At 46.8% G+C, this 18965-nt stretch overlaps 2 protein-coding genes and 2 non-coding genes across 5 annotated transcripts; 1 reads left to right on the top strand and 3 right to left on the bottom strand.

Moving 5' to 3' along the window:
- Positions 1-6827: 6827 nt before the first annotated feature.
- MCCD1 (mitochondrial coiled-coil domain 1) lies at positions 6828-8123 on the top strand. The gene is made up of 2 exons (XM_032648112.1): positions 6828-7065; positions 7609-8123. The coding sequence occupies exons 1-2, from the start codon at positions 6901-6903 to the stop codon at positions 7795-7797; spliced, it is 354 nt and encodes a 117-aa protein (XP_032504003.1). The 5' UTR covers positions 6828-6900; the 3' UTR covers positions 7798-8123.
- Positions 8124-8129: 6 nt separating this feature from the next.
- DDX39B (DExD-box helicase 39B) lies at positions 8130-18779 on the bottom strand. 2 transcript variants are annotated; one of them, XM_032648103.1, is made up of 11 exons: positions 18704-18779; positions 17111-17453; positions 16233-16360; positions 15862-15954; positions 13546-13729; positions 12334-12452; positions 10128-10259; positions 9243-9352; positions 9000-9144; positions 8708-8855; positions 8130-8353 (listed from the first exon to the last, which is right to left on the bottom strand). In XM_032648103.1, the coding sequence occupies exons 2-11, from the start codon at positions 17319-17321 to the stop codon at positions 8337-8339; spliced, it is 1287 nt and encodes a 428-aa protein (XP_032503994.1). In that variant the 5' UTR covers positions 17322-17453; positions 18704-18779; the 3' UTR covers positions 8130-8336. The 2 variants fall into 2 exon arrangements, with proteins under 2 accessions (XP_032503994.1, XP_032503995.1); XM_032648104.1 differs by having other exon boundaries at positions 18534-18705.
- LOC116762961 lies at positions 13418-13494 on the bottom strand. The gene has a single exon (XR_004352387.1). It is a non-coding gene; the product is annotated as a small nucleolar RNA SNORD83 (small nucleolar RNA).
- LOC116762960 lies at positions 17887-17964 on the bottom strand. Its single transcript, XR_004352386.1, has one exon. It is a non-coding gene; the product is annotated as a small nucleolar RNA SNORD83 (small nucleolar RNA).
- Positions 18780-18965: the final 186 nt, after the last annotated feature.

Genomic DNA, 18965 nt, shown 5'->3' with positions numbered 1-18965 from the left:
ACCCAGCCCACCTACCAGCAGGGCGATGCCAGCCCCAGGTCCTGCTGGGCCTCAGTGCCATCCACCAGCAATACAACACCAGTTCTGGGATACCTGGGCCCAGCAGCCAGAGAACCCAGGTCCTGGCTCTGCCTGCCAGTGGGCCAGCACTAGCCCCAGGGCCCAGTTTCACCCACTGGTGAGTGGGCACCAGCCCTGGGATCATCTGGACCCCAACCCCACCCACCAACAGGTGGACACTGGCCCAGGGACCAACACAGCCCCGCAGCCTGCATTGTCAGGACCCAACCAACACACCAGCAGGCTGGCACCAGTCCCGGGACTTCCTAAGCCCCAGCCCTGCCCACCAGCAGGTCAACTCCTGCTCTGGGACACCTTGGGCCCATCAGCCTGCTGCCCTGAGATCCAGCCTCATCCAGCAAGTTCACACCAGCTTTGGAACCCCCAGGGTCCCGCAATCAGAGACCCCAGGACCCAGCTCCACCTCCCAGTGAGTGGGCACAAGTCCTGGGATCCCCCATGCCCCGGCCCCACCCACCAGCAGGCCAACACCAGCTTTGGGATACCTTAGACTCCTCAGCCAGCCACCCCAACATTCAGTCCCACTCACCAGCAGACCAACACTAGATCCGGGAACCCGAACCCACAACCATACCCCCCGAACCTGGATCTGCCCACCAGTGAGCCAGCTTAGCCCCAGGATCCCCTGGGATCCCACACAAGCTACCTCATGACCCAGCCCTGCCAAACAGCAGCCATCAGCTTCTGCACAAGGCAAGGCCTGGCAATCAACCAGACCAGGGGCCAGCCATGCCTACTAGATGGTCCACAGTAGTAAGCCCACCACAACAGAAGGACTCACACAGCCCACATAGGGGGCACCCCTAGAGCATATAGCTCTGGTAACCAGAGAGGAGTGTACAGCTGGGATGCATAATGTCTCCTACAAAAGGCCACTTTTCCAAGATCAGGAAATGTAACCAATCTATCAGATACATAGAAACAAAAACAGCAAGTTAGCCAAAATGAGGCAACAAAGGAGACTAGAAATCAACTACAAGAAAAAATCTACAAGAAACACAAACACATGGAAGCTAAACAACATGCTAATGGATCACTGAAGAAATCAAAGGAGAAATTTAAAAATACCTAGAGACTATTGAAACAAAAACACAATGATCCAAAATCTATGGGACACACAGAACTGGAACAAATAATCCTAAAATTTATATGGACCACAAAAGACCCGAAACTGCCAAAGCAATCTTGAAAAAAAAGATCAAAGCTGGAAGTATCATGCTCCCTCATTTCAGATTATTCTGCAAAGCTACAGTAATCAAAAGAGCATAGTACTGGCACAAAAACAGACACATAATAAACTCACACATCTAGTCAGTTAATCTACAACTAAGGAGGCAAGAATATACAATGGAAAAAAGACAGTCTCTTCAACAAGTGGTGATGGGAAAACTGACAGCTACATGTAAAAGAATGAGATTAGAAAATTTCCTCATACCATACATAAAAATAAACTCAAAATGGATTTAAGACCTAAATGTAAGACCTGAAACCATAAAACTCCTAGAAGAGAAGACAGGCAGAACACTCTCCGACATAAATAGCAGCAATATTTTTTCAGATCTGTCTCCTAAGGCAAAGGAAACAAAACAAAAGCAAAAGTAACCATGTGGGACCTAACTAAACTCTCATAAGCTCTTTTTTTTTTTTTTTTTGGTCACGCCGAGTGGTGGCACTGAAAGCAACGAGTCCTAACCACTGGACTGCCAGGTCCCAAAACTCATAAGCTTTTTTTTTTTTTAATATTTATTTATCTATTTAGCTGCGCCATGTCTTAGTTGCGGCACGCCAGATCTTCAGTCTTCATTGTGGCATGCGGGATCTTTAGTTGAAGCATGCGGGATCTTTAGCTGCAGCATGCGAACACTTAGTTGCAGCATGTGGGATCTAGTTCCCCGACCAGGGATCGAACTCAGGCCCCCTGCATTGGGAACACAGAGTCTTAGCCACTGGACCACCAGGGAAGTCCCAAAACTCATAAGCTTTTTTAAAAAATATTTATTTATTTATTTTTGGCTGCATTGGGTCTTCATTGCTATGTGAGGGCATTCTCTAGTTGTGGCGAGTGGGGGCTACTCTTCGTTGTGGTGCACGGGCTTCTCTTTGAGGTGGTTTCTCCTGTTGTGGAGCACGGACTCTAGGTGTGTGGGCTTCAGTAGTTGTGGCACATAGGCTCAGTAGTTGTAGTTCACGGGCTCTAGAGCCCAGGCTCAGTAGTAGTGGCACACGAACTTAGTTCCTCTGCAGCATGTGGGATCTTCCCAGACCAGGGCTCGAACCCATGTCCCCTGCATTGGCAGGCAGATTCTTAACCACTGCGCCACCAGGGAAGTCCAAAATTCATAAGCTTTTGCAGAGGAAATGAAACCATCAACAAAATAAAAAGACAAACTAACGAATGGGAGAAAATATTGATATGACCGATAAGGGGTTAATATATAAAACATAAACAGCTCATACAACTCAACATCAAAAAAACAAACAACCCAATTAAAAAATGGTCAGAAGACCTGAATAGACATTTTTCTAAAGAAGACATACAGATGGCCAACAGGCACATGAAAAGATGTTCAACACTGCTAATCATAAGAGAAATGCAAATCAAAACCACCATGAGCTATCACCTCATACCTGTCAAAATAACTATTATCAAAAAGTCAAGGGGGTCCTTCCCTGGTGGCGCAGTGGTTGAGAGTCCGCCTGCCGATTCAGGGGACACGGGTTCGTGCCCCGGTCCGGGAAGATTCCACATGCCGCAGAGCGGCTGCGCCTGTGAGCCATAGCCGCTGAGCCTCCGCGTCCGGAGCCTGTGCTCCACAACGGGAGAGGCCACAACGGTGAGAGGCCCGCGTACCGCAAAAAAAAAAAAAAAAAGTCAAGGTCTTCCCTGGTGGCGCAGTGGTTGAGAATCTGCCTGCCAATGTAGGGGACATGTGTTCGAGCCCTGGTCTGGGAAAATTCCACATGCCGCAGAGCAACTAGGCCCGTGAGCCACAACTACTGAGCCTGCGCGTTTGGAGCCTGTGCTCCGCAACAAGAGAGGCCACGATAATGAGAGGCCCGCGCACCACGATGAAGAGTGACCCCGCTTGCCGCAACTGGAGAAAGCCCTTGCACAGAAACGAAGACCCAACACAGCCAAAAATAAATAATTAATTAAATAAATAATTAAAAAAAAAAAGTCAACAGGGCTTCCCTGGTGGCGCAGGGTCTAAGAATCCGCCTGCCAATGCAGGAGACACAGGTTCGTGCCCTGGTCAGGGAAGATTCCACATGCCGTGGAGCAACAAAGCCCATGCGCCACAACTACTGAGCCTGTGCTCTATAGCCCGTGCTCTGCAACAAGAGAAGCCACCGCAATGAGAAGCCCGCGCACTGCAATGAAGAGTAGCGCCCCGCTCGCCACAACCAGAGAAAGCCCGCACGCAGCAACGAAGACCCAACGCAACCAAAAGTAAATAAACAAATAAATAAATGTTTTTTAAAAAGTCAATAGCTAATGTTAGTGAGGATGTGGAGAGAAGGGAACACTTGTATGCTGTTGATGGGAATGTAAATTGGTACAGCCACTGTGGAAAAGAGTATGGAGTTTCCTCAAAAAGCTAAAAATAGAACTACCATATGGGGACTTCCCTGGTGGCACAGTGGATAAGACTCCGAGCTCCCAATGCAGGGGGTCCGGGTTTGATCCCTGGTCAGGGAACTAGATCCCACATGCATGCCACAACTGGGGAGCCCGTGTGCCACAACTAAGGAGCCTGTGAGCCGAAACTAAGGAGCCTGCCTGCCGCAACTAAGACCCAGTGCAACCAAATTAATTATGTTTTTTAAAAAAGAAGATGAAAACACTCAATGCTCTGTGGTGACCTAAATGGGAAGGAAATCCAAGGAATAGGGGATATATATACATGTGGCTGATTCACTTTGCTGTACAGCAGAAACTAACACAACATTGTAAAGCAACTATACTCCAATTTAAAAAAAAAAAAAAGAAAATGAAAACACTAATTCAAAAAGATACATGCACCCCAATGTTCATAGCATCACTATTTACAATTGCCAAGATATGGAAGCAAGCTAAGTGTTCATTCAACAGATGAATGGAATACTATTCAGTCATTAAAAAGAATGAAAATTTGCCATTTACAACAACATGGATGACCCTGGAGGGTATTATGTTTAGTGAAATAAGTCAGAGAAAGACAAATACTGTATGTTATCACTTATATGTAGAATTTAAAAAATAAAACGAATGAATATAGCAAAACAGAAACAGCAGGTATAGAAACAAACTAGTGGCTACCAATGCAGAGAGGGAAACGGGGAGGGGCAAGATAGGGGTAAGGGAATAAGAGGTACAAACTACTATATATAAAATAAACAAGCTACGAGGATGTATTATACAGCAAAGGAAAAATAGCCGTTACTTTGTAACAACTTTAAATTGAGTATAATCTGTAAAAATTATGGATCACTATGTTGTACACCTGAAACTAACATAATATTGTAAATCAACTATACCTCAATAAAATTTTTTTCATTTAAAATAAATGCAGGGCTTCCCTGGTGGTGCAGTGGTTAAGAATCCTCCTGCCAATGCAGGCGACACAGTTTCAAGCCCTGGTCCGGGAAGATCCCATATGCCACAGAGCAACTAAGCCCATGCATTACAACTACTGAGCCTGCGCTCTAGAGCCCAAGAGCCACAACTACTGAGCCCACGTGCCACAACTACTGAAGCTCACGCGCCTAGAGCCCATGCTCCGCAAAAGAGAAGCCACTGCAATGAGAAGCCCACACGCAGCAACAAAGAGTAGCCCCTGCTCGCTGCAACTAGAAAAAAGCCCACTCACAGCAACGAAGACTCAATGCAGCCAAAAATAAATAAATAAAAATAATTTAAAAACTACTACTAGACATAAGTAAAACTTTTTTTTTTTTTTTTTTTTTTCCCTTTTGCGGTACGCGGGCCTCTCACTGCTGTGGCCTCTCCCGCTGCGGAGCACAGGCTCCGGACGGGCAGGCTCAGTGGCCATGGCCCACGGGCCCAGCCGCTCTGCGGCACGTGGGATCCTCCCGGACCGGGGCACGAACTCGTGTCCCCTGCATCGGCAGGCGGACTCCCAACCACTGCGCCACCAGGGAAGCCCCAAGTAAAACTTTTATATAAAGAAAGACTATTAGATACAGGAATAACAAAAATAAATATACACAGTAACAATCCAGGTTTACATTTATCTATCTTCATCCCTTCATTTCCATGACTATGAGATCCACAGCTCATCCAATAGATTTGAACTGATCCAAATACCAGCTTTTTCTTTAGTTCTCACAGACGAACAAAGCCAAATCCACAGACTCTATTATAATTCACGACTTAGGACTGCACACTGCAAGTTATTGGATGTTAGTCCATTTTGGAGTTCATAACCTGAAATAGAAACTCAGATGGTTGGGACCTCCCTGGTGGTCCAGTGGTTAAGACTCCATGCTCCCAACGCAAGGGGCCCAGGTTCAATCCCTGGTCGGGGAACTGAATCCTGCATGCCGCAACTAAGATCCCACATGCCTCAAGTAAGACCCAGCACAGCCAAATGAATAAATAAAAAAATAAAAAATAAAATTTTAAAACCCTCAGATGGTTGAAATGTCTAATTTTCAGGAAGGATACTTCATTATTCGTGCATCATTTAGATGGTCTTACACAAGTTTTATTTTCTTAACAGCTGCTAATCTTGCTTTTAATTTATAAATGTGGTTAGTTTCACTTCAATGTTGAATGTTGTGGGCTGTTTAATCGTATACTAGTTTCCCTTAACTGTAACAACAGTAGTTTGGGCCTCTTATGTCCCAATAAGTAGGACTTTAGCCTGTGCATACACTGCAGTTCAAAAATGAACCATGTATAACCCTATCACCGAGAGACAAGAAGGAAAGCTTCTCTCCTCCAAAATTTTACAGGGATTCTCTTTTTCTACTGAAAAATGGGAACCTGCCAGCTAATGGGGAACATGAGGTCTCTGACCTCATCTAAAGGTGCTTCAGCCCTTCAAGTTCAAAAACGATTGACCTGCAGGAAGGTCTTCCTCTCTGGTTCCTGGACCCCCACACCATGGAAGAGGCCATCTTCCCTCCGAATTCAGTGTGATGTCCTCCATGGTTTGATGGGAGGGCTCACCAGTTCAACAAAGCTTGAAACCGGTACCAGTGTATAGTGCCCAGACTTACCAGAGAAGGCAAACACTGAAGATGTGCAATGTACAACAGGGACAAGGAAAAAGGTCCCTCTGGGCCAGCAAGAAGAGGAAAGGGAAACAGAGGGAGAAGCAATACTTGAGCCAGGTCAATGGGTATGAGTTTTCAAGTCAGGTAGACCTGGGGGTGAATCTTCCTGGCTTTTCCACCAACCAGCTGTGGAGCCTTGAGCACATCCGGCCCAGAGCAGGCCCCAGCCCATACTTACTGAATTGAGTGCTGAACGAAATTCTCTGACCATTTCCTCATCTGCCCACCAGTAATGCAATTCCTACCTTGCAGATCTGAGAGGAGTGAGAAAACACACAGTGCTAAGAAAAACAGACACAAGACATGCAGTAGGCTGGGGACCAGGGTTCTAAAGCAAGTTCTGCCTAAACTGGCAGGAGCATTCCCACACCAGGGAACATGAGTTCCTGGACTCTGTTTGGGGCCAAGTTAGGAGGCGGGCAGGTGCAGTAGAGCAGGGCAGGGGCAGGGCCAGGCACTGAAGCGAGGCCACAGCCCGGAGGGAGCCAGTTCCTGGTGGCTGTTGGGTGGCTCAGACAGCTCCTTGCCTCCCCAGCCATGGTTCTCCCTTTGCCCTGGCTTTCCCGAAGTTGCTGCCGTCGCCTCCTCCTGCCACCCTGGCCGCCGACACTCCAGGGCTCCTGGAGGTGCTGCTCCCAGGGCCCCAAGGCAAGGACAGAAAAGACTAGCTCCACAGGCGCTGGGCAGATGTCACCTTCCAGGGTAAGTGGCACCAAGAGTGAGGGTGGAGGGCAAATGTGTACTGGGGGCAGGGAATCCCCTCCCATCTCACCCTGTACCACAGGCCAGCTGAGTGCAGACACTACCCCCACCCCTAGAGCATGCTGCCTAGTTCCGCAATTCCCCAGCACTCTCCCTGCCCCCACCCCACTCCAGACCTCAGGGCACCCTCTACCTACACCCCTCCCTCCCTGCACAGTCCACGAAGTCCTTGAACAGGAATTTCCCCTCATCCAATAGTTAATTATTTCTCAGGGCGGGTTGGGACAGCCAGTTCTCCCCTTCCCATAGGTCACACAGAAGTCCAGTTATAGCCCCTGGGCTGTGATCTCTAACTTCCCCCTCCCCCCAGGCCTATGCCTAAGACAGGAAGCAATACAGATGTACTGCTGTTAAGATCTTGTGTACTGCAGGCATCGCAATACAGATGACCTTAAACTAATGGTGCTGAAAAACAGGAAGGAGGCGGTGAACCTCAGCCCCCTGCCCTGGCTGATGCTCTTTCCTAACACCCCCCTCTCCCAGGACCCCTGGCCCCGCCCCACAGCTGAGCTGGCCCAAGCTGAGGAGCTGCTGGAGCAGCAGTTGGAGCTGTACCAGGCCCTGCTCGAAGGGCAAGAGGGGGCCTGGGAAGCCCAGGCCCTGGTGCTCAAGATCCAGAAGCTGAAGGAACAGATGAGGAGACACAGAGAGAGCCTGGGAGAAGACACCTAAGCTTTCCACCAGTTGCCACTTCACCCTCCTACACTGGAAATACTGCACACTACCCTCCCTTCCCAGCCCTTTGATCAGAAACATCCCAGCCTCTCCCAGGCCACTAAGGAAATGGAAGAAACCACCACAAAGGGCCAGAAATTGCAAAGTAGTGCGAAGCCACGGCCTCTGCAGTCTTTTCAGTAACATCCCCCAGTCTGCCACCTCCTACTGACCTCCGCCCCACAGCAGTGTACACAGTCCCCATGGGAATTTACTCCAGATTATGCCCTAAAATAGCCTCACCCCAAAACCAATAAAGGGACGGAGCGCTTACAGACACCACAGACACATGTGTTTTTTAGTTTTGTTAAAAAAAAATTCTGACAAATCAGGGAAATGGGGGTTTAGGAGTGGTGGCGATGCAAAAGAAGGAAGCCATGGGGTGGGGGACGGGGTCGTCAAGGGTAGGCGGCAGCAGTGTCTCCTTCACCCCCACGCCTGGCATCATCTCCTGAAGAGGAGCAGACTGTCACACTCCAGAATGGGTGGGGAGTTCTCTACCGCGTCTGTTCAACTGAAGAAAAACATGGCAGTTAGAATAAGGTATGGAAAAGAAAAAGCTAGGTTGGTAGAAAAGGCCCCCCAGCCCCGAAACACATGCAGATGTTCGTGCAGTGTGTAGGTCAGAGGATACATTTGGGGGTAAAGAAAGAAATACTTCGATGAGAAGTAATGTGATGAGAAGAGACCCCATAAAGAGGTCAACCAAACATCCCAACAGGGCATCAAGATGGGGGTGCAGGGGAAAAAACAGATGACAAGTTTGTCAAGTGCCCACTATGCACCAGGAGCTTTAAGAAAAAACCCTCCAAGGAACAAGGAGAACCTAAAGGACTGGGGAAGCCAGTTTCATGAGATCATTACTCACTGTAGGAGGAGATGTCTATCTCATCAGGCAGCTCACTAATATTGACTTCAAAGCGATCCTGCACATCATTGAGAATCTTGGCATCATTCTCATCTGACACAAACGTGATGGCCAAGCCCTTGGTGCCAAACCGGCCTGCTCTGGCCACCTGGAAGGACACAGATGATAGAATTAGTAGACCCCAAAGAAGGAAGACACCCAAGAGGAGGGGTGAAGATGTATGGTATGAAAAGATAAAGAAACTAAGGGGGTGGGAGAGGACACTAGGATACCTTCCGGGTGTGGGGCTTACCCGATGCAGGTATGTGTCAGAATCCTCAGGCATGTCGTAGTTAAAGGCAATGTTCACCCGCTCGATGTCCATGCCTCGGCCAAACAGGTTGGTAGCCACAAGAATTCGTCGTTGAAAATCTTTAAACTGCTGATACCGAGAAAGCCTTTGTGAGAAAGGAAAGCAGAAAAATGTTGAGATTCCTTGCTCTCAAGGGTCTCTTCCTCGCAAGGACACAAAGCACCTTCCCCATCTCTGACTCACCTCTCCTCCTGAGGCATCCCACGGTGGATGGCAATAGCTGGGAAGTTCTGCTCCACCAGGAGCTGGGCCAGGGCAATGCAACGCTGCACAGACTTCACAAATATCACCACCTGTGTGTGTGTGTGTGTACATATAAGATTGGAGGGGATGTGCGTCCATGTGGGTGTGTGTGAGAGAGATTACGTGCAAGAGTTTTCAGTAATTACACTCTTCTAAAAGAACTCCTCTTAGTCCCCATCACGTATTTCCTCTTCTGCTCTAAATATTACTTAGCCTTTCCCTCTTGGCTCTGATTTTTCCTGAGCAGACAGACATGCTGCAGAGAAGGTATGGAAAACAGTAACTAAAATTACCAGACGTATTAGGAGACAAGGATGAAGCCACCTCACGAGTGCTAAAAATTTGAACTAAACTCTGGGAAGACCACGACCGATATTCCGACTCACCAAAACGTCAAAAATAAGAACTTACCCTAATTCTAGAAAGTAGTTTTTAGTGCAAGCAAATCACACCACAGGTAAAGTGATGGAACACTTCTCCCTCAGTTAAGTAGTACAAGAAACAAAACTTAAGAATCGAACAGGTCTAATGTATTTCTGGACTTTCACCACCTTATTAAAACTCTTCAAGGATTTTATAATTTGAGCTTTATTTTGTTGAATATCTATGCCAGCCATGGAACAGAAAAGCAGTTCCCACCTTGCTCACGCTCAGTGCCACCAAAAGACATTTTTCTCTCATTTAATAGAATTTTCATTTAAGAGAATTTCTCCACCATTCTCTTTCACGACACACATGGTTTCCTCAATAAAAGGATATATTATAGAGGTTCCTGCAACAGCTGGAGACGTGCTCATTCTCCCTACTGGACCTTGAACAACTGACCTGGTTGAATTCAAGGACATCCAGAAGGTCAAAGAGCTTCCGGTTCTTCTCGTTGTCCTTCAGTTTCACGTAGTACTGCTGCAACCCATGCAGCGTCAGCTTCGTCTCATCATCCACGAAGATCTCCATTGGCTGGGGGGGAGGGGGGAGGGAAGGGGTGGGGAACGGGAGGAGGGCAGAGTGGGGGGGTTAAACCTGGGGGGGTGGAGGAAGTTGATCTCCAATACACCCCATGGCGGGATGGGGAGAAGAGAGGAGATTGGAAACCCAACCCCACCCCCAAAAATACCCACATATTAATGTGGTCTTTTCCACAGTTGATCTAATTCCCTTCCTATCAGTTGAGTTTTAAGATTTTCCAACTGAAAATTTTCACGGGAAAGAAACTTTGCAGGGAGGAAAAGACACAGTACAACCACCCAATGGCAAGATGCCATTACCTCAAATGGAGGTGGTGGAGGAAAGAAAACAATGGGAGGTGATTCTCCAAGAGAGAACATGATCCAAACACCTGGGAAATGATGGGAAACAGTGACTCGAGGTCAGAATAACTCCATCAGAGCTGGTTTAATATCGGGGAGAGGAGAAGGACTACTCCATTTTATGCTCTCAACTACGAGAATCATATCCCCATTACGAAGGTGGATGTCTTCCATATCCCCATTAGGACGGTGGAAGATCAGAATGCTTCAGTGGACATAAGTCAAAATGCCATGAAAAGAGAAGCAAAAATTACTCAAGATGAGCAACAACTTGCCCTCGGACCACAAGGAAACAGTTTTAAATAAGACTGGTCTCAACTAAAAATCAAACCACCTATACTGTTACGTGGAAGGTATCAATAAGTAGTGCTAAGAAGCAGATTCAGAGCAGCAGTTATTCACTCATCTTTAAAAACAAAACAAATCATATATACACACACAACCCTTGAAGGGAAGGAAGGCAGCATTAAAAAAAAAAAAGGCGGAAATTGACACAAGACTCAACTCCAAAGCCCAACTTTCCTAGCACTCTTCACTAACTTGAAGACATAGTTAACATAAAACCCCAGGGTCCAAGATTTCGGGAAAGGATGTGTGTGTCATGGGAGAAAACCAGAAGCCCAATCTCAGAAGTCAGACTAGCAAAGGTAGGCTTTCTAAAGAGAAGTTCCATGGCTTCTTTCAGATCTAATCTGAGCCCCAAGTACAGCTGAGGAGTTTTGGTCCCATGGGAAGGAGCAGAGCAGGGAGGGAAAGAACACACTCCACTGCTTATACAATGGCCCCGCCTAGCCCCAAACCCTAGCACCCACCTGGTTACATCCAAGTGGAGCTCCTCACTTTACCTTTCCCATATCCCTCTAAGTATTAAAAAAAAAAAGTGTTTAAAAAATGAAAAAAAATCTACCACCCCATTCAGAGCACCCCTCCCCACCAACACAAATGGAGGGAAACAGGGAACACGGCACGCCTTGGGTTCAGGAAAAAAACCGGGAACGGAAAAAGAGGCTGGTTTGGTCCTCGGCTTCCTGGTCAGGTTCCCCGCGGCCTCCGCTGCCGCCATCCACCGCCGGGTGCCGTCCGCATTCCCCCGCCGCGCCACGGTGCTTCTCTGCTGCCGGCTCACATCAACCAAGGTTCCGGATGGGTGCGAGGAGGTACGGGTGGGAAGGAGTATGGACTCGGGGATTGAGGTGCCAAAGGCCCCCACCCCTGGAGGTGGGGAGGAAGCGGATTCATCTGTGCTGTTTGCTCTTCTTTTGGACATGCCCTGCCATCTGTCTGTCCCTCTCTTGCTCTCCTGCCACCGGGACATTATGAGTTTGGGGAGCAGAAGGCTCCGGTTGTATGCTCGATGCCACCTTGAGGGTGCGTGGCTGTAGGGAGTATGTAGGAGACGATGGGTGGGTGGTAGGGCAGAAAATCCTGCCCTCCCCCAAAAGGGAGAAGAGGTTCAAAAATGCTGTGATTAAAAAAAAAAAGTCGAACACTTCCCGCTCTCACGTTAACCCGACCAAGTCTTCCGGAGTTTCCCTGGCGCCCGCGCAGACCCTAACACTAACTGTCTCTGCCTCTGTGTGTCTCTTCAAGGAGTCATCACTCCCAAATAGGCATGTGCCCCCTTCTTGGCGCTCGAAGGACAAGGGAGTCTGGAGGAAGAGGGCGCGGAGGGGGAGGAGGCAGCGGGCGGGGAGTGGAGGGAGAGAAGGTAGAAGGGTATTTACGTCTTGCATGAACTTGCGGCAGACTGGGCGAATCTCTTTGCTCAAGGTAGCACTGAACATCATGACCTGCTTCTCATGGGGGGTCATGCGAAAAATTTCCTGGACATCCCGACGCATGTCTACAAGAAAAAGGAACTATAGTAGAAGAGAAGCATATATCGTAAACAAAGACCAGAAACAGGCGTACCAATGAGGTAAAGACTGTTGGTAAGCAAGAGTCTTGGTTCAGGGGAAGATTTGCCTCAGGCCTCTCTCTACTCTATTTTCTCCAACCACCATATAATCATATCCATAGTAATAACACAGTGGAAAGAACAATGGATTTGGGACCAGGTTCCAGCTGTGTATTTTAACCACACAAGAAATTAGATGAAACCCCAAAGCCCACAACTAAAACATGGGGATAAAGCCCACTGCAGAGGCTCACAAAGATAAGTCCTCTGAAAAATGCTTTACAAGGAAGGCCCTTCTCCCTAATCCTCTCTCCCCAAGCTCCAACTGTCTACAAATATCGCGCACCTATTACATTCCAGCTGTCAGAGTCCATTCCATGCTTCCTCTGGATCACACTGTCCTATCCAGTCAGGCAAATATGACATCTCTACTTGGAGCCCACCTTATAGCTCGCCATCTAGAATAGCCAAAGATCATTTGGAATGACTTATCCCTGGGGCTATGTCGATCCCTACTCTCTCATTCACCAAATTTGAGTTCTTACAAAACATTTTCCTTACTTAACCCCACTCAGCACACCAGAATACCACACCACACAAACTCCCACAAACACCCTCCACATTAATTCCAGAACTTAAGTCTAGAGATCTATTCAGCTATAAATTCTGACAATATATGCTGAGCTGAGCATGCCAAAAGAGTAGACTGTCTCCTCGTCCAGCTCAAGTTTCTCCCCTATGACACCCACTATAGGGTTTTACAAAGGAGAATGGTGGTGTGACTAATATCCAACATCAGCAAAGTCCCTTCTCTCAAAGATAAACATCACCAAAAGAAAGAACGTAACACCCTCCTCCTTGATCACTAAGGATGCTTAAAAAGCCTAACAAAGACTGACCAGGGAAGCCAGAGCCATCAGTCATGGGTGATAGATTAAGAGTCGTCCTGGCACTGAAGTGCTCCAGTATCAAATAAACATCATTTGGCTCCAAAAGGCAACTCCCAGATCACTAGCCCAGTCCCAGCACTGCTACTCACCGAGCTGTTCAAGCATCTTATCGCATTCATCCAAGATAAAGTGTTTAATGTGTTTGAGATTGAGGCTCTTATTTCGAGCCAGGGCTAGGATGCGGCCAGGGGTCCCCACGACGATATGCGGGCAGTTCTTCTTCAGCACCTCTTCATCTTTCTTGATAGACAGACCACCAAAAAACACTGCGACCTGCCAATCCAGGAGAAAAGAGTATCATCTCACGAGGAAGGAAAGAATTCAACCTCCCCAAGGTTCCCATCCTTTCAGTTTACTCTAAACCAAGTCTTAGAACACTTCAGAGCTAAAAGGAACATAGGAGATCACCTAATCTAAAATTATTATATACCCCAAACATTAAAGCTAAGAAACAAAAGTGACCTGCCCTAAATTACATGGCTGATCGAGGCAGTGAGGACCAGCACTTAGTTCTTCTGACTTAATCTAACAATCTTCCTTCCCCAAGGCCAGGCTTCACTGTAAAAATGAGGATGGCAAGAAATCACCAGTGTCAAGTACCAAAAAAAGCTCATGGACATCAAGTTTTCCTAAATGACCCCAGATTTTTAAACTCCTTTGCATAAACCCTATGAGATTACTGATTCAGGCTAAATATACTACTCCATGTTAAAACCATTAGGGGAATGGTTGTTGAGGATCTGGGCCTTAATACCCTCTCAAATAGCACCAAAACTGCTTTTTAGTTTCAAGGGGGAAAGATCAGACTGACAGGACCCTAATTCTAGGGTAAATCTAAAACCATTAACTGTGGGACAGGCAGGTTTGCAACAAAACAGGAGATACATAGCATCATCTATGAAGAATTCTTGCCAAAAATGTTCAACTTGAACCAGTTAAGCTTTCAAATATAAATTTCAGTTTAGGGATTCCCTGGCAGTCCAGTGGTCAAGAAGCCACGCTTCCTATGCAGGGAGCGCAGGTTCGATCCCTATCAGGGAACTCAGCTCCCACATGCTGAGTGGCACGGCAAAGGGAGGAAGGAAGGGAGAGAGGGAGAGAGAGAGAAAGAGTGAAAGAAAGCAAGAAAGCTCAGTTTATAGGAAACACTGGGAGGGAAAAACAAGTTAAAACAACACAAGGGAGTAACCAGACAAACTCAGAGGTAAGACATTCTGTAGAACTAGCCCAATGTCTTAAACAAATCACTGAAGCATAATTTTGAGCAAAAGAAAGAAAAGTAAGACTATATCAGGACAATTTATATTTGATCTTGACACCAAGACCATCCTCTTTTGAGTCCACAAGGTGATGAGTCAGACCTATAGAGGAAGAAGTGCAATCCTAGCTCTCTACTGAGCTCAATGACAAATGTTTCCACAGTCATTAACAATGGAAACGGTTTCCTGGTTTTCAACTTATAGAATCAACCTACCAACAAGACTGCTTGCTAAAAGGACAGAAAGTACACCGCAATGAAACTGACAATATAAGAATACAAACATACATAACACACACACCAGCTTTCAGACTATGCTTAGATAATTTAAATTAATAGTTTTCAAATTCTAGGAGAAAAAGTGTAAACAAGCTAAATAATCTTTCACGAAAAAGTCAAAAAGGCCTTTAAGTTGACAAACTGAGAAAATAGCACCGAATACTTGGTTTCACAGAACATCAGAACTTAAATCTTTTCGTTATAAGGCCCTCTGGATTACCTATGCACTTTTACCAGGCACAGATACTACTTTTACTACTTTGGTTTTAAACAAATTACTTTTAGTCTAGGGCTATTACTCACACATTCCTAGTTCTACATATAAATTAAAAATCAATTATGAGGAAAATTACAACAATCTGAACAAAAATACTGTTTTTCTTTCACCCAAGGAGGGTACAAAGTTATATACATCAAGCATATGTTTATGCTTCTCAAACTCCAATTACCCGAGGATCTTGTCAGAACACATATTCATACTCGGTAGGACTAGAGTGGAACTCATGCAATCTACATTTCCAACAGGCTCCCAAATGACACTGAAACCACAGGTCTGGGAACCACACCCTGAATATCAATGCACAAGCGTATTTATAAAACGTGTTAAAAACCAAGGCAAACTATAAAGCTTCTCCAAAATCAAAATACAGCAAACATCTCTGAAAGTATAATGCATATCCAAATGAGCCCTAGAATATAAACCTCTTATACACCTAAGTTGCAGAAACTTACTACGTACTACATGCAACTGAGACTTGTGTATAGGTATTTAACACCTGTGGGATGTGAAGACTGCTGATCTAACAAGTCTCCAATGCCTCCAACTCCCCACACCCTCACTCCCCCAGGTCTCTTTACCCTGGCTTACCTTGACGTTGGGCATGTACTTAGAGAAGCGTTCATATTCCTTGCTGATCTGAAAAGCCAACTCCCGAGTGTGACACATCACCAGTACAGACACCTGGGGGGAAGTAGATGGAGACACACATACAGTATATCCCCTCACCAGGTATGTCACAAAAGCACACCCAGCAGATCACAGGTGACTACAATTCTGGATCTAAATCATTAACCCCGTGATTACTACAGAATATCCTCATGACTATCTGTCAAGGATGATAAAGGTCATCTTAACAACAAGCACTCCTGGCTCTGAATGCACCATGTAGCAGAGACGAAAATACCCTTCCTGAACATTACTAGCCAAAATGCCTTCCCCAGCACTCTCCCCAAGTGTACCTGCCCAGTAACTGGCTCCAGCTGTTGCAGTGTAGCCAGCACAAATACCGCCGTCTTTCCCATGCCTGACTTGGCCTGGCATAGGACATCCATTCCCAGGATGGCCTGAGGGATGCATTCATGCTGGACTAGAAGTAGGGGAAAAAAAAGATAAATTAGTTTCCAAAGAACTCCACCACCTTTTTCACCAGGCCAAACCCATTTCTCACCACTCAATTCTTAAGTTGTTCTTGTCAATTTCCAGACCCTTTCTACCTCTCTGCCCCCTCAATCAAAGTGATTCCCAAATCAGACCTTCCCAGTTCCTTCTAACATAGCCTCTTCCAGATCCAGGGCCCAAAGCCCTGCTAACAACCCTCTTGCATCTACCGATTACGCCTTAGGTGCTTCTGATTCTGTCTGAATGTTCCTTCATCTGCAGCAATCCATGAATTTTGAGTGCCTGCCACAAGCCATTTCTCACACTTAGATTATCATGCTTTGGGGCACATAACCCTGCAACAACCTTGAACAAAATGAAGAACTTGGTACATGACCCAGAAGCCAGCCATAAAGGTTTCCAGAGACCAGAGTTGGCCTGGCCCAAGGGTCCAACCAGCTCCTCTCTGGAAATTTTAAACTAAAAGTCAGAGAGACAAAATTTAAAACAGGCAAGAAAAAAAGCCCCTCTAAGTTGCTTTTAGATCACTAGCACCTACATGCTATCATGAATGAAAGACCAACTTATATAAACCTCTTCTATTGCTAAAATAGTTTTTGGTACTTATTTCCTGGTCTATCCTGAATATAAGTCTGTATCACCTGAGGGACCATGACCATACGGTTTCCTGTATCCTTAAAGAGCCTAATGAATACTCCATGCCCAACAGAAAATTTACCTTCTGATGGATGCTCAAAGCCACAGTCAACAATGGCCCGGAGCAACTCTGGCTTGAGCAGGAAGTCACGAAAGCCAGAGCTGTGAATGGAGACATAGGAGCCCTTGACATCCTTCTTGGCAGGGGCCTCAGCCCCATCTCCCCCAGCTGCTGTCTCCACTTCATCATCTTCATAATCCAAGAGCTCATTGTCCACATCGTTCTCTGCCATAACTGAGCCGGCAGGGGGAGAAGGGGAGGGGTCTCTGGATGAGTTCACGCAGAATAAGGGAAGACAGAGTTGGAAAGTGGGGGCTTGAGGAAGAGTAGAGGAAAAGAAACACAACAGTTTCTGACAGAAGAGCTGGGGAAAAAAAAAGAGAAAACTCATCAGTCATGAGCAGAGCCTTCACCATCTTTTCCATCCCCACACTCTTTCCACTTTCCCTGAACTAGGAAACATTTACCTGGAAAAAAAATAATAATAAAGAAGCACAAGACATAAAAGCGAAAGGCAAACATAATACTGGGAATGGGAAAAGTGGGCCCAGGGGAAGTGGTTAGGACATAAGTCCCCAAAAAGATAGGATCGGAGAAGGAGAAACCGGAAAGTTGGAAGGGCAAAACCGACTTATAAACTCCTGGTCTGTCACAGTAACAAGGAAAAAAAAAATACACGTCTGAAAAACAGAATACTACTAATGACTTAAAATGGAGAATGAAGATGAAAGTGACAAAACGAAAAGTCCTCAACGGAAGACCTTGTGCTTTCCCTATAATCTCAAGGTGTCGACAGCAGCCATCAGTCAAGGGTGATAGATTACGGTCGTCATTACGCAAAGCGCTCACTTTTCAAAATGAAAACATCATGTGGCTGCCAACCACCTCTCGCAGCATTCCAGCCTCCCACTCCTCGATAACCTTCTGGAGCTTAAGAAATCCTTGTGTATTAATGACGGAGAGAGAGGCCTAGAGAAATGGCTCGGCCGGGAAAAAACCCACTCCTCCATCATACGATGAATAAAATAGAACACAATAATTAAGAAAGATGTATCCTCGTTCCGGCTAACAGAAGCTTTACCAAGTGACCTTCCATCACCATTATGTTACTCCTAGGTGTAGCTCATTTCCGAAAACACACAACGACACCACTGGTAAACATTTGGAAAACACTCCAGATAATAGTGGGCAGTCCGTGGTGAGAAAAGTCCAACTAGGCCCACAAGTCGGGACTCCTTCCATTCCCACCGCGGACCGAGATAAGCGGGAAAGTGAGAAGAGCCCCGCCCTCTGCAAATGCCCAGGACCAGAAGACACCTAGCGCCGCCTCTCACTGTCGCTGGGTTCTGAGGTAACCGAGGGTCCCACCGAAAGAGCGAGGAGCAAAGGAAGCACAATGGCGCCGGGGCCACCATCTTGGATGGGGCCCCCCTGGCTTCCCTACCTCCCCCCGAAGTTTCTTGATCTCGAGGGATGCAAGTGATGGAAGTAACAACCCAATCAGACTCCAGCGACCAGACCATAGCCTGTACAAGGGTTATCAGGAGGCCGTGCGACAGGATGGCCGCAGAGAAACGCAGATGGAGGCGGATGGTGCCGAAGGCCAAAGCTTACCTGAGCAAGGCGAAAGCGTATGGCGGCGGTAACAGCGACGAAGGAAGGAATCTGCCTTCACTTCCGGTTCCCGGCTTCCCTCTACCCCGGCCTCCCGCCTTACGACCGCGCAGACGTAAGGAACCGGAAGAAGGACCTTCCACGGTTCTATAGTTCCGCGCGCTCTAGGGTTGCCTTTAGAAAATGCCTGTGTGGAAAAAAAATTTTTTTAACCCACTTCTAACTCCTCCGCTACTACCAGTAACAAAAGGCATGAAGGAAA

This window comes from Phocoena sinus, chromosome 11 (genome assembly GCF_008692025.1).
Source record: "Phocoena sinus isolate mPhoSin1 chromosome 11, mPhoSin1.pri, whole genome shotgun sequence".
Classification (NCBI taxonomy): Eukaryota; Metazoa; Chordata; class Mammalia; order Artiodactyla; family Phocoenidae; genus Phocoena; species Phocoena sinus.
This window is presented reverse-complemented; position numbering and strand designations above follow the sequence as displayed.

Excerpts from the sequence above, each read along its gene's own strand:
- MCCD1 (XM_032648112.1), top strand. The coding sequence starts at position 6,901 with ATGGTTCTCCCTTTGCCCTGGCTTTCCCGAAGTTGCTGCCGTCGCCTC. Across the intron at positions 7,066-7,608 it reads GGCAGATGTCACCTTCCAGG|GACCCCTGGCCCCGCCCCAC; the intron begins GTAAGTGGCACC and ends CCCCTCTCCCAG.
- DDX39B (XM_032648103.1), bottom strand. The coding sequence starts at position 17,321 with ATGGCAGAGAACGATGTGGACAATGAGCTCTTGGATTATGAAGATGAT. Across the intron at positions 15,955-16,232 it reads TGGAGCCAGTTACTGGGCAG|GTGTCTGTACTGGTGATGTG; the intron begins GTACACTTGGGG and ends ACTTCCCCCCAG. Across the intron at positions 10,260-12,333 it reads GCCGCAAGTTCATGCAAGAC|CCAATGGAGATCTTCGTGGA; the intron begins GTAAATACCCTT and ends CCTCCCCCCCAG.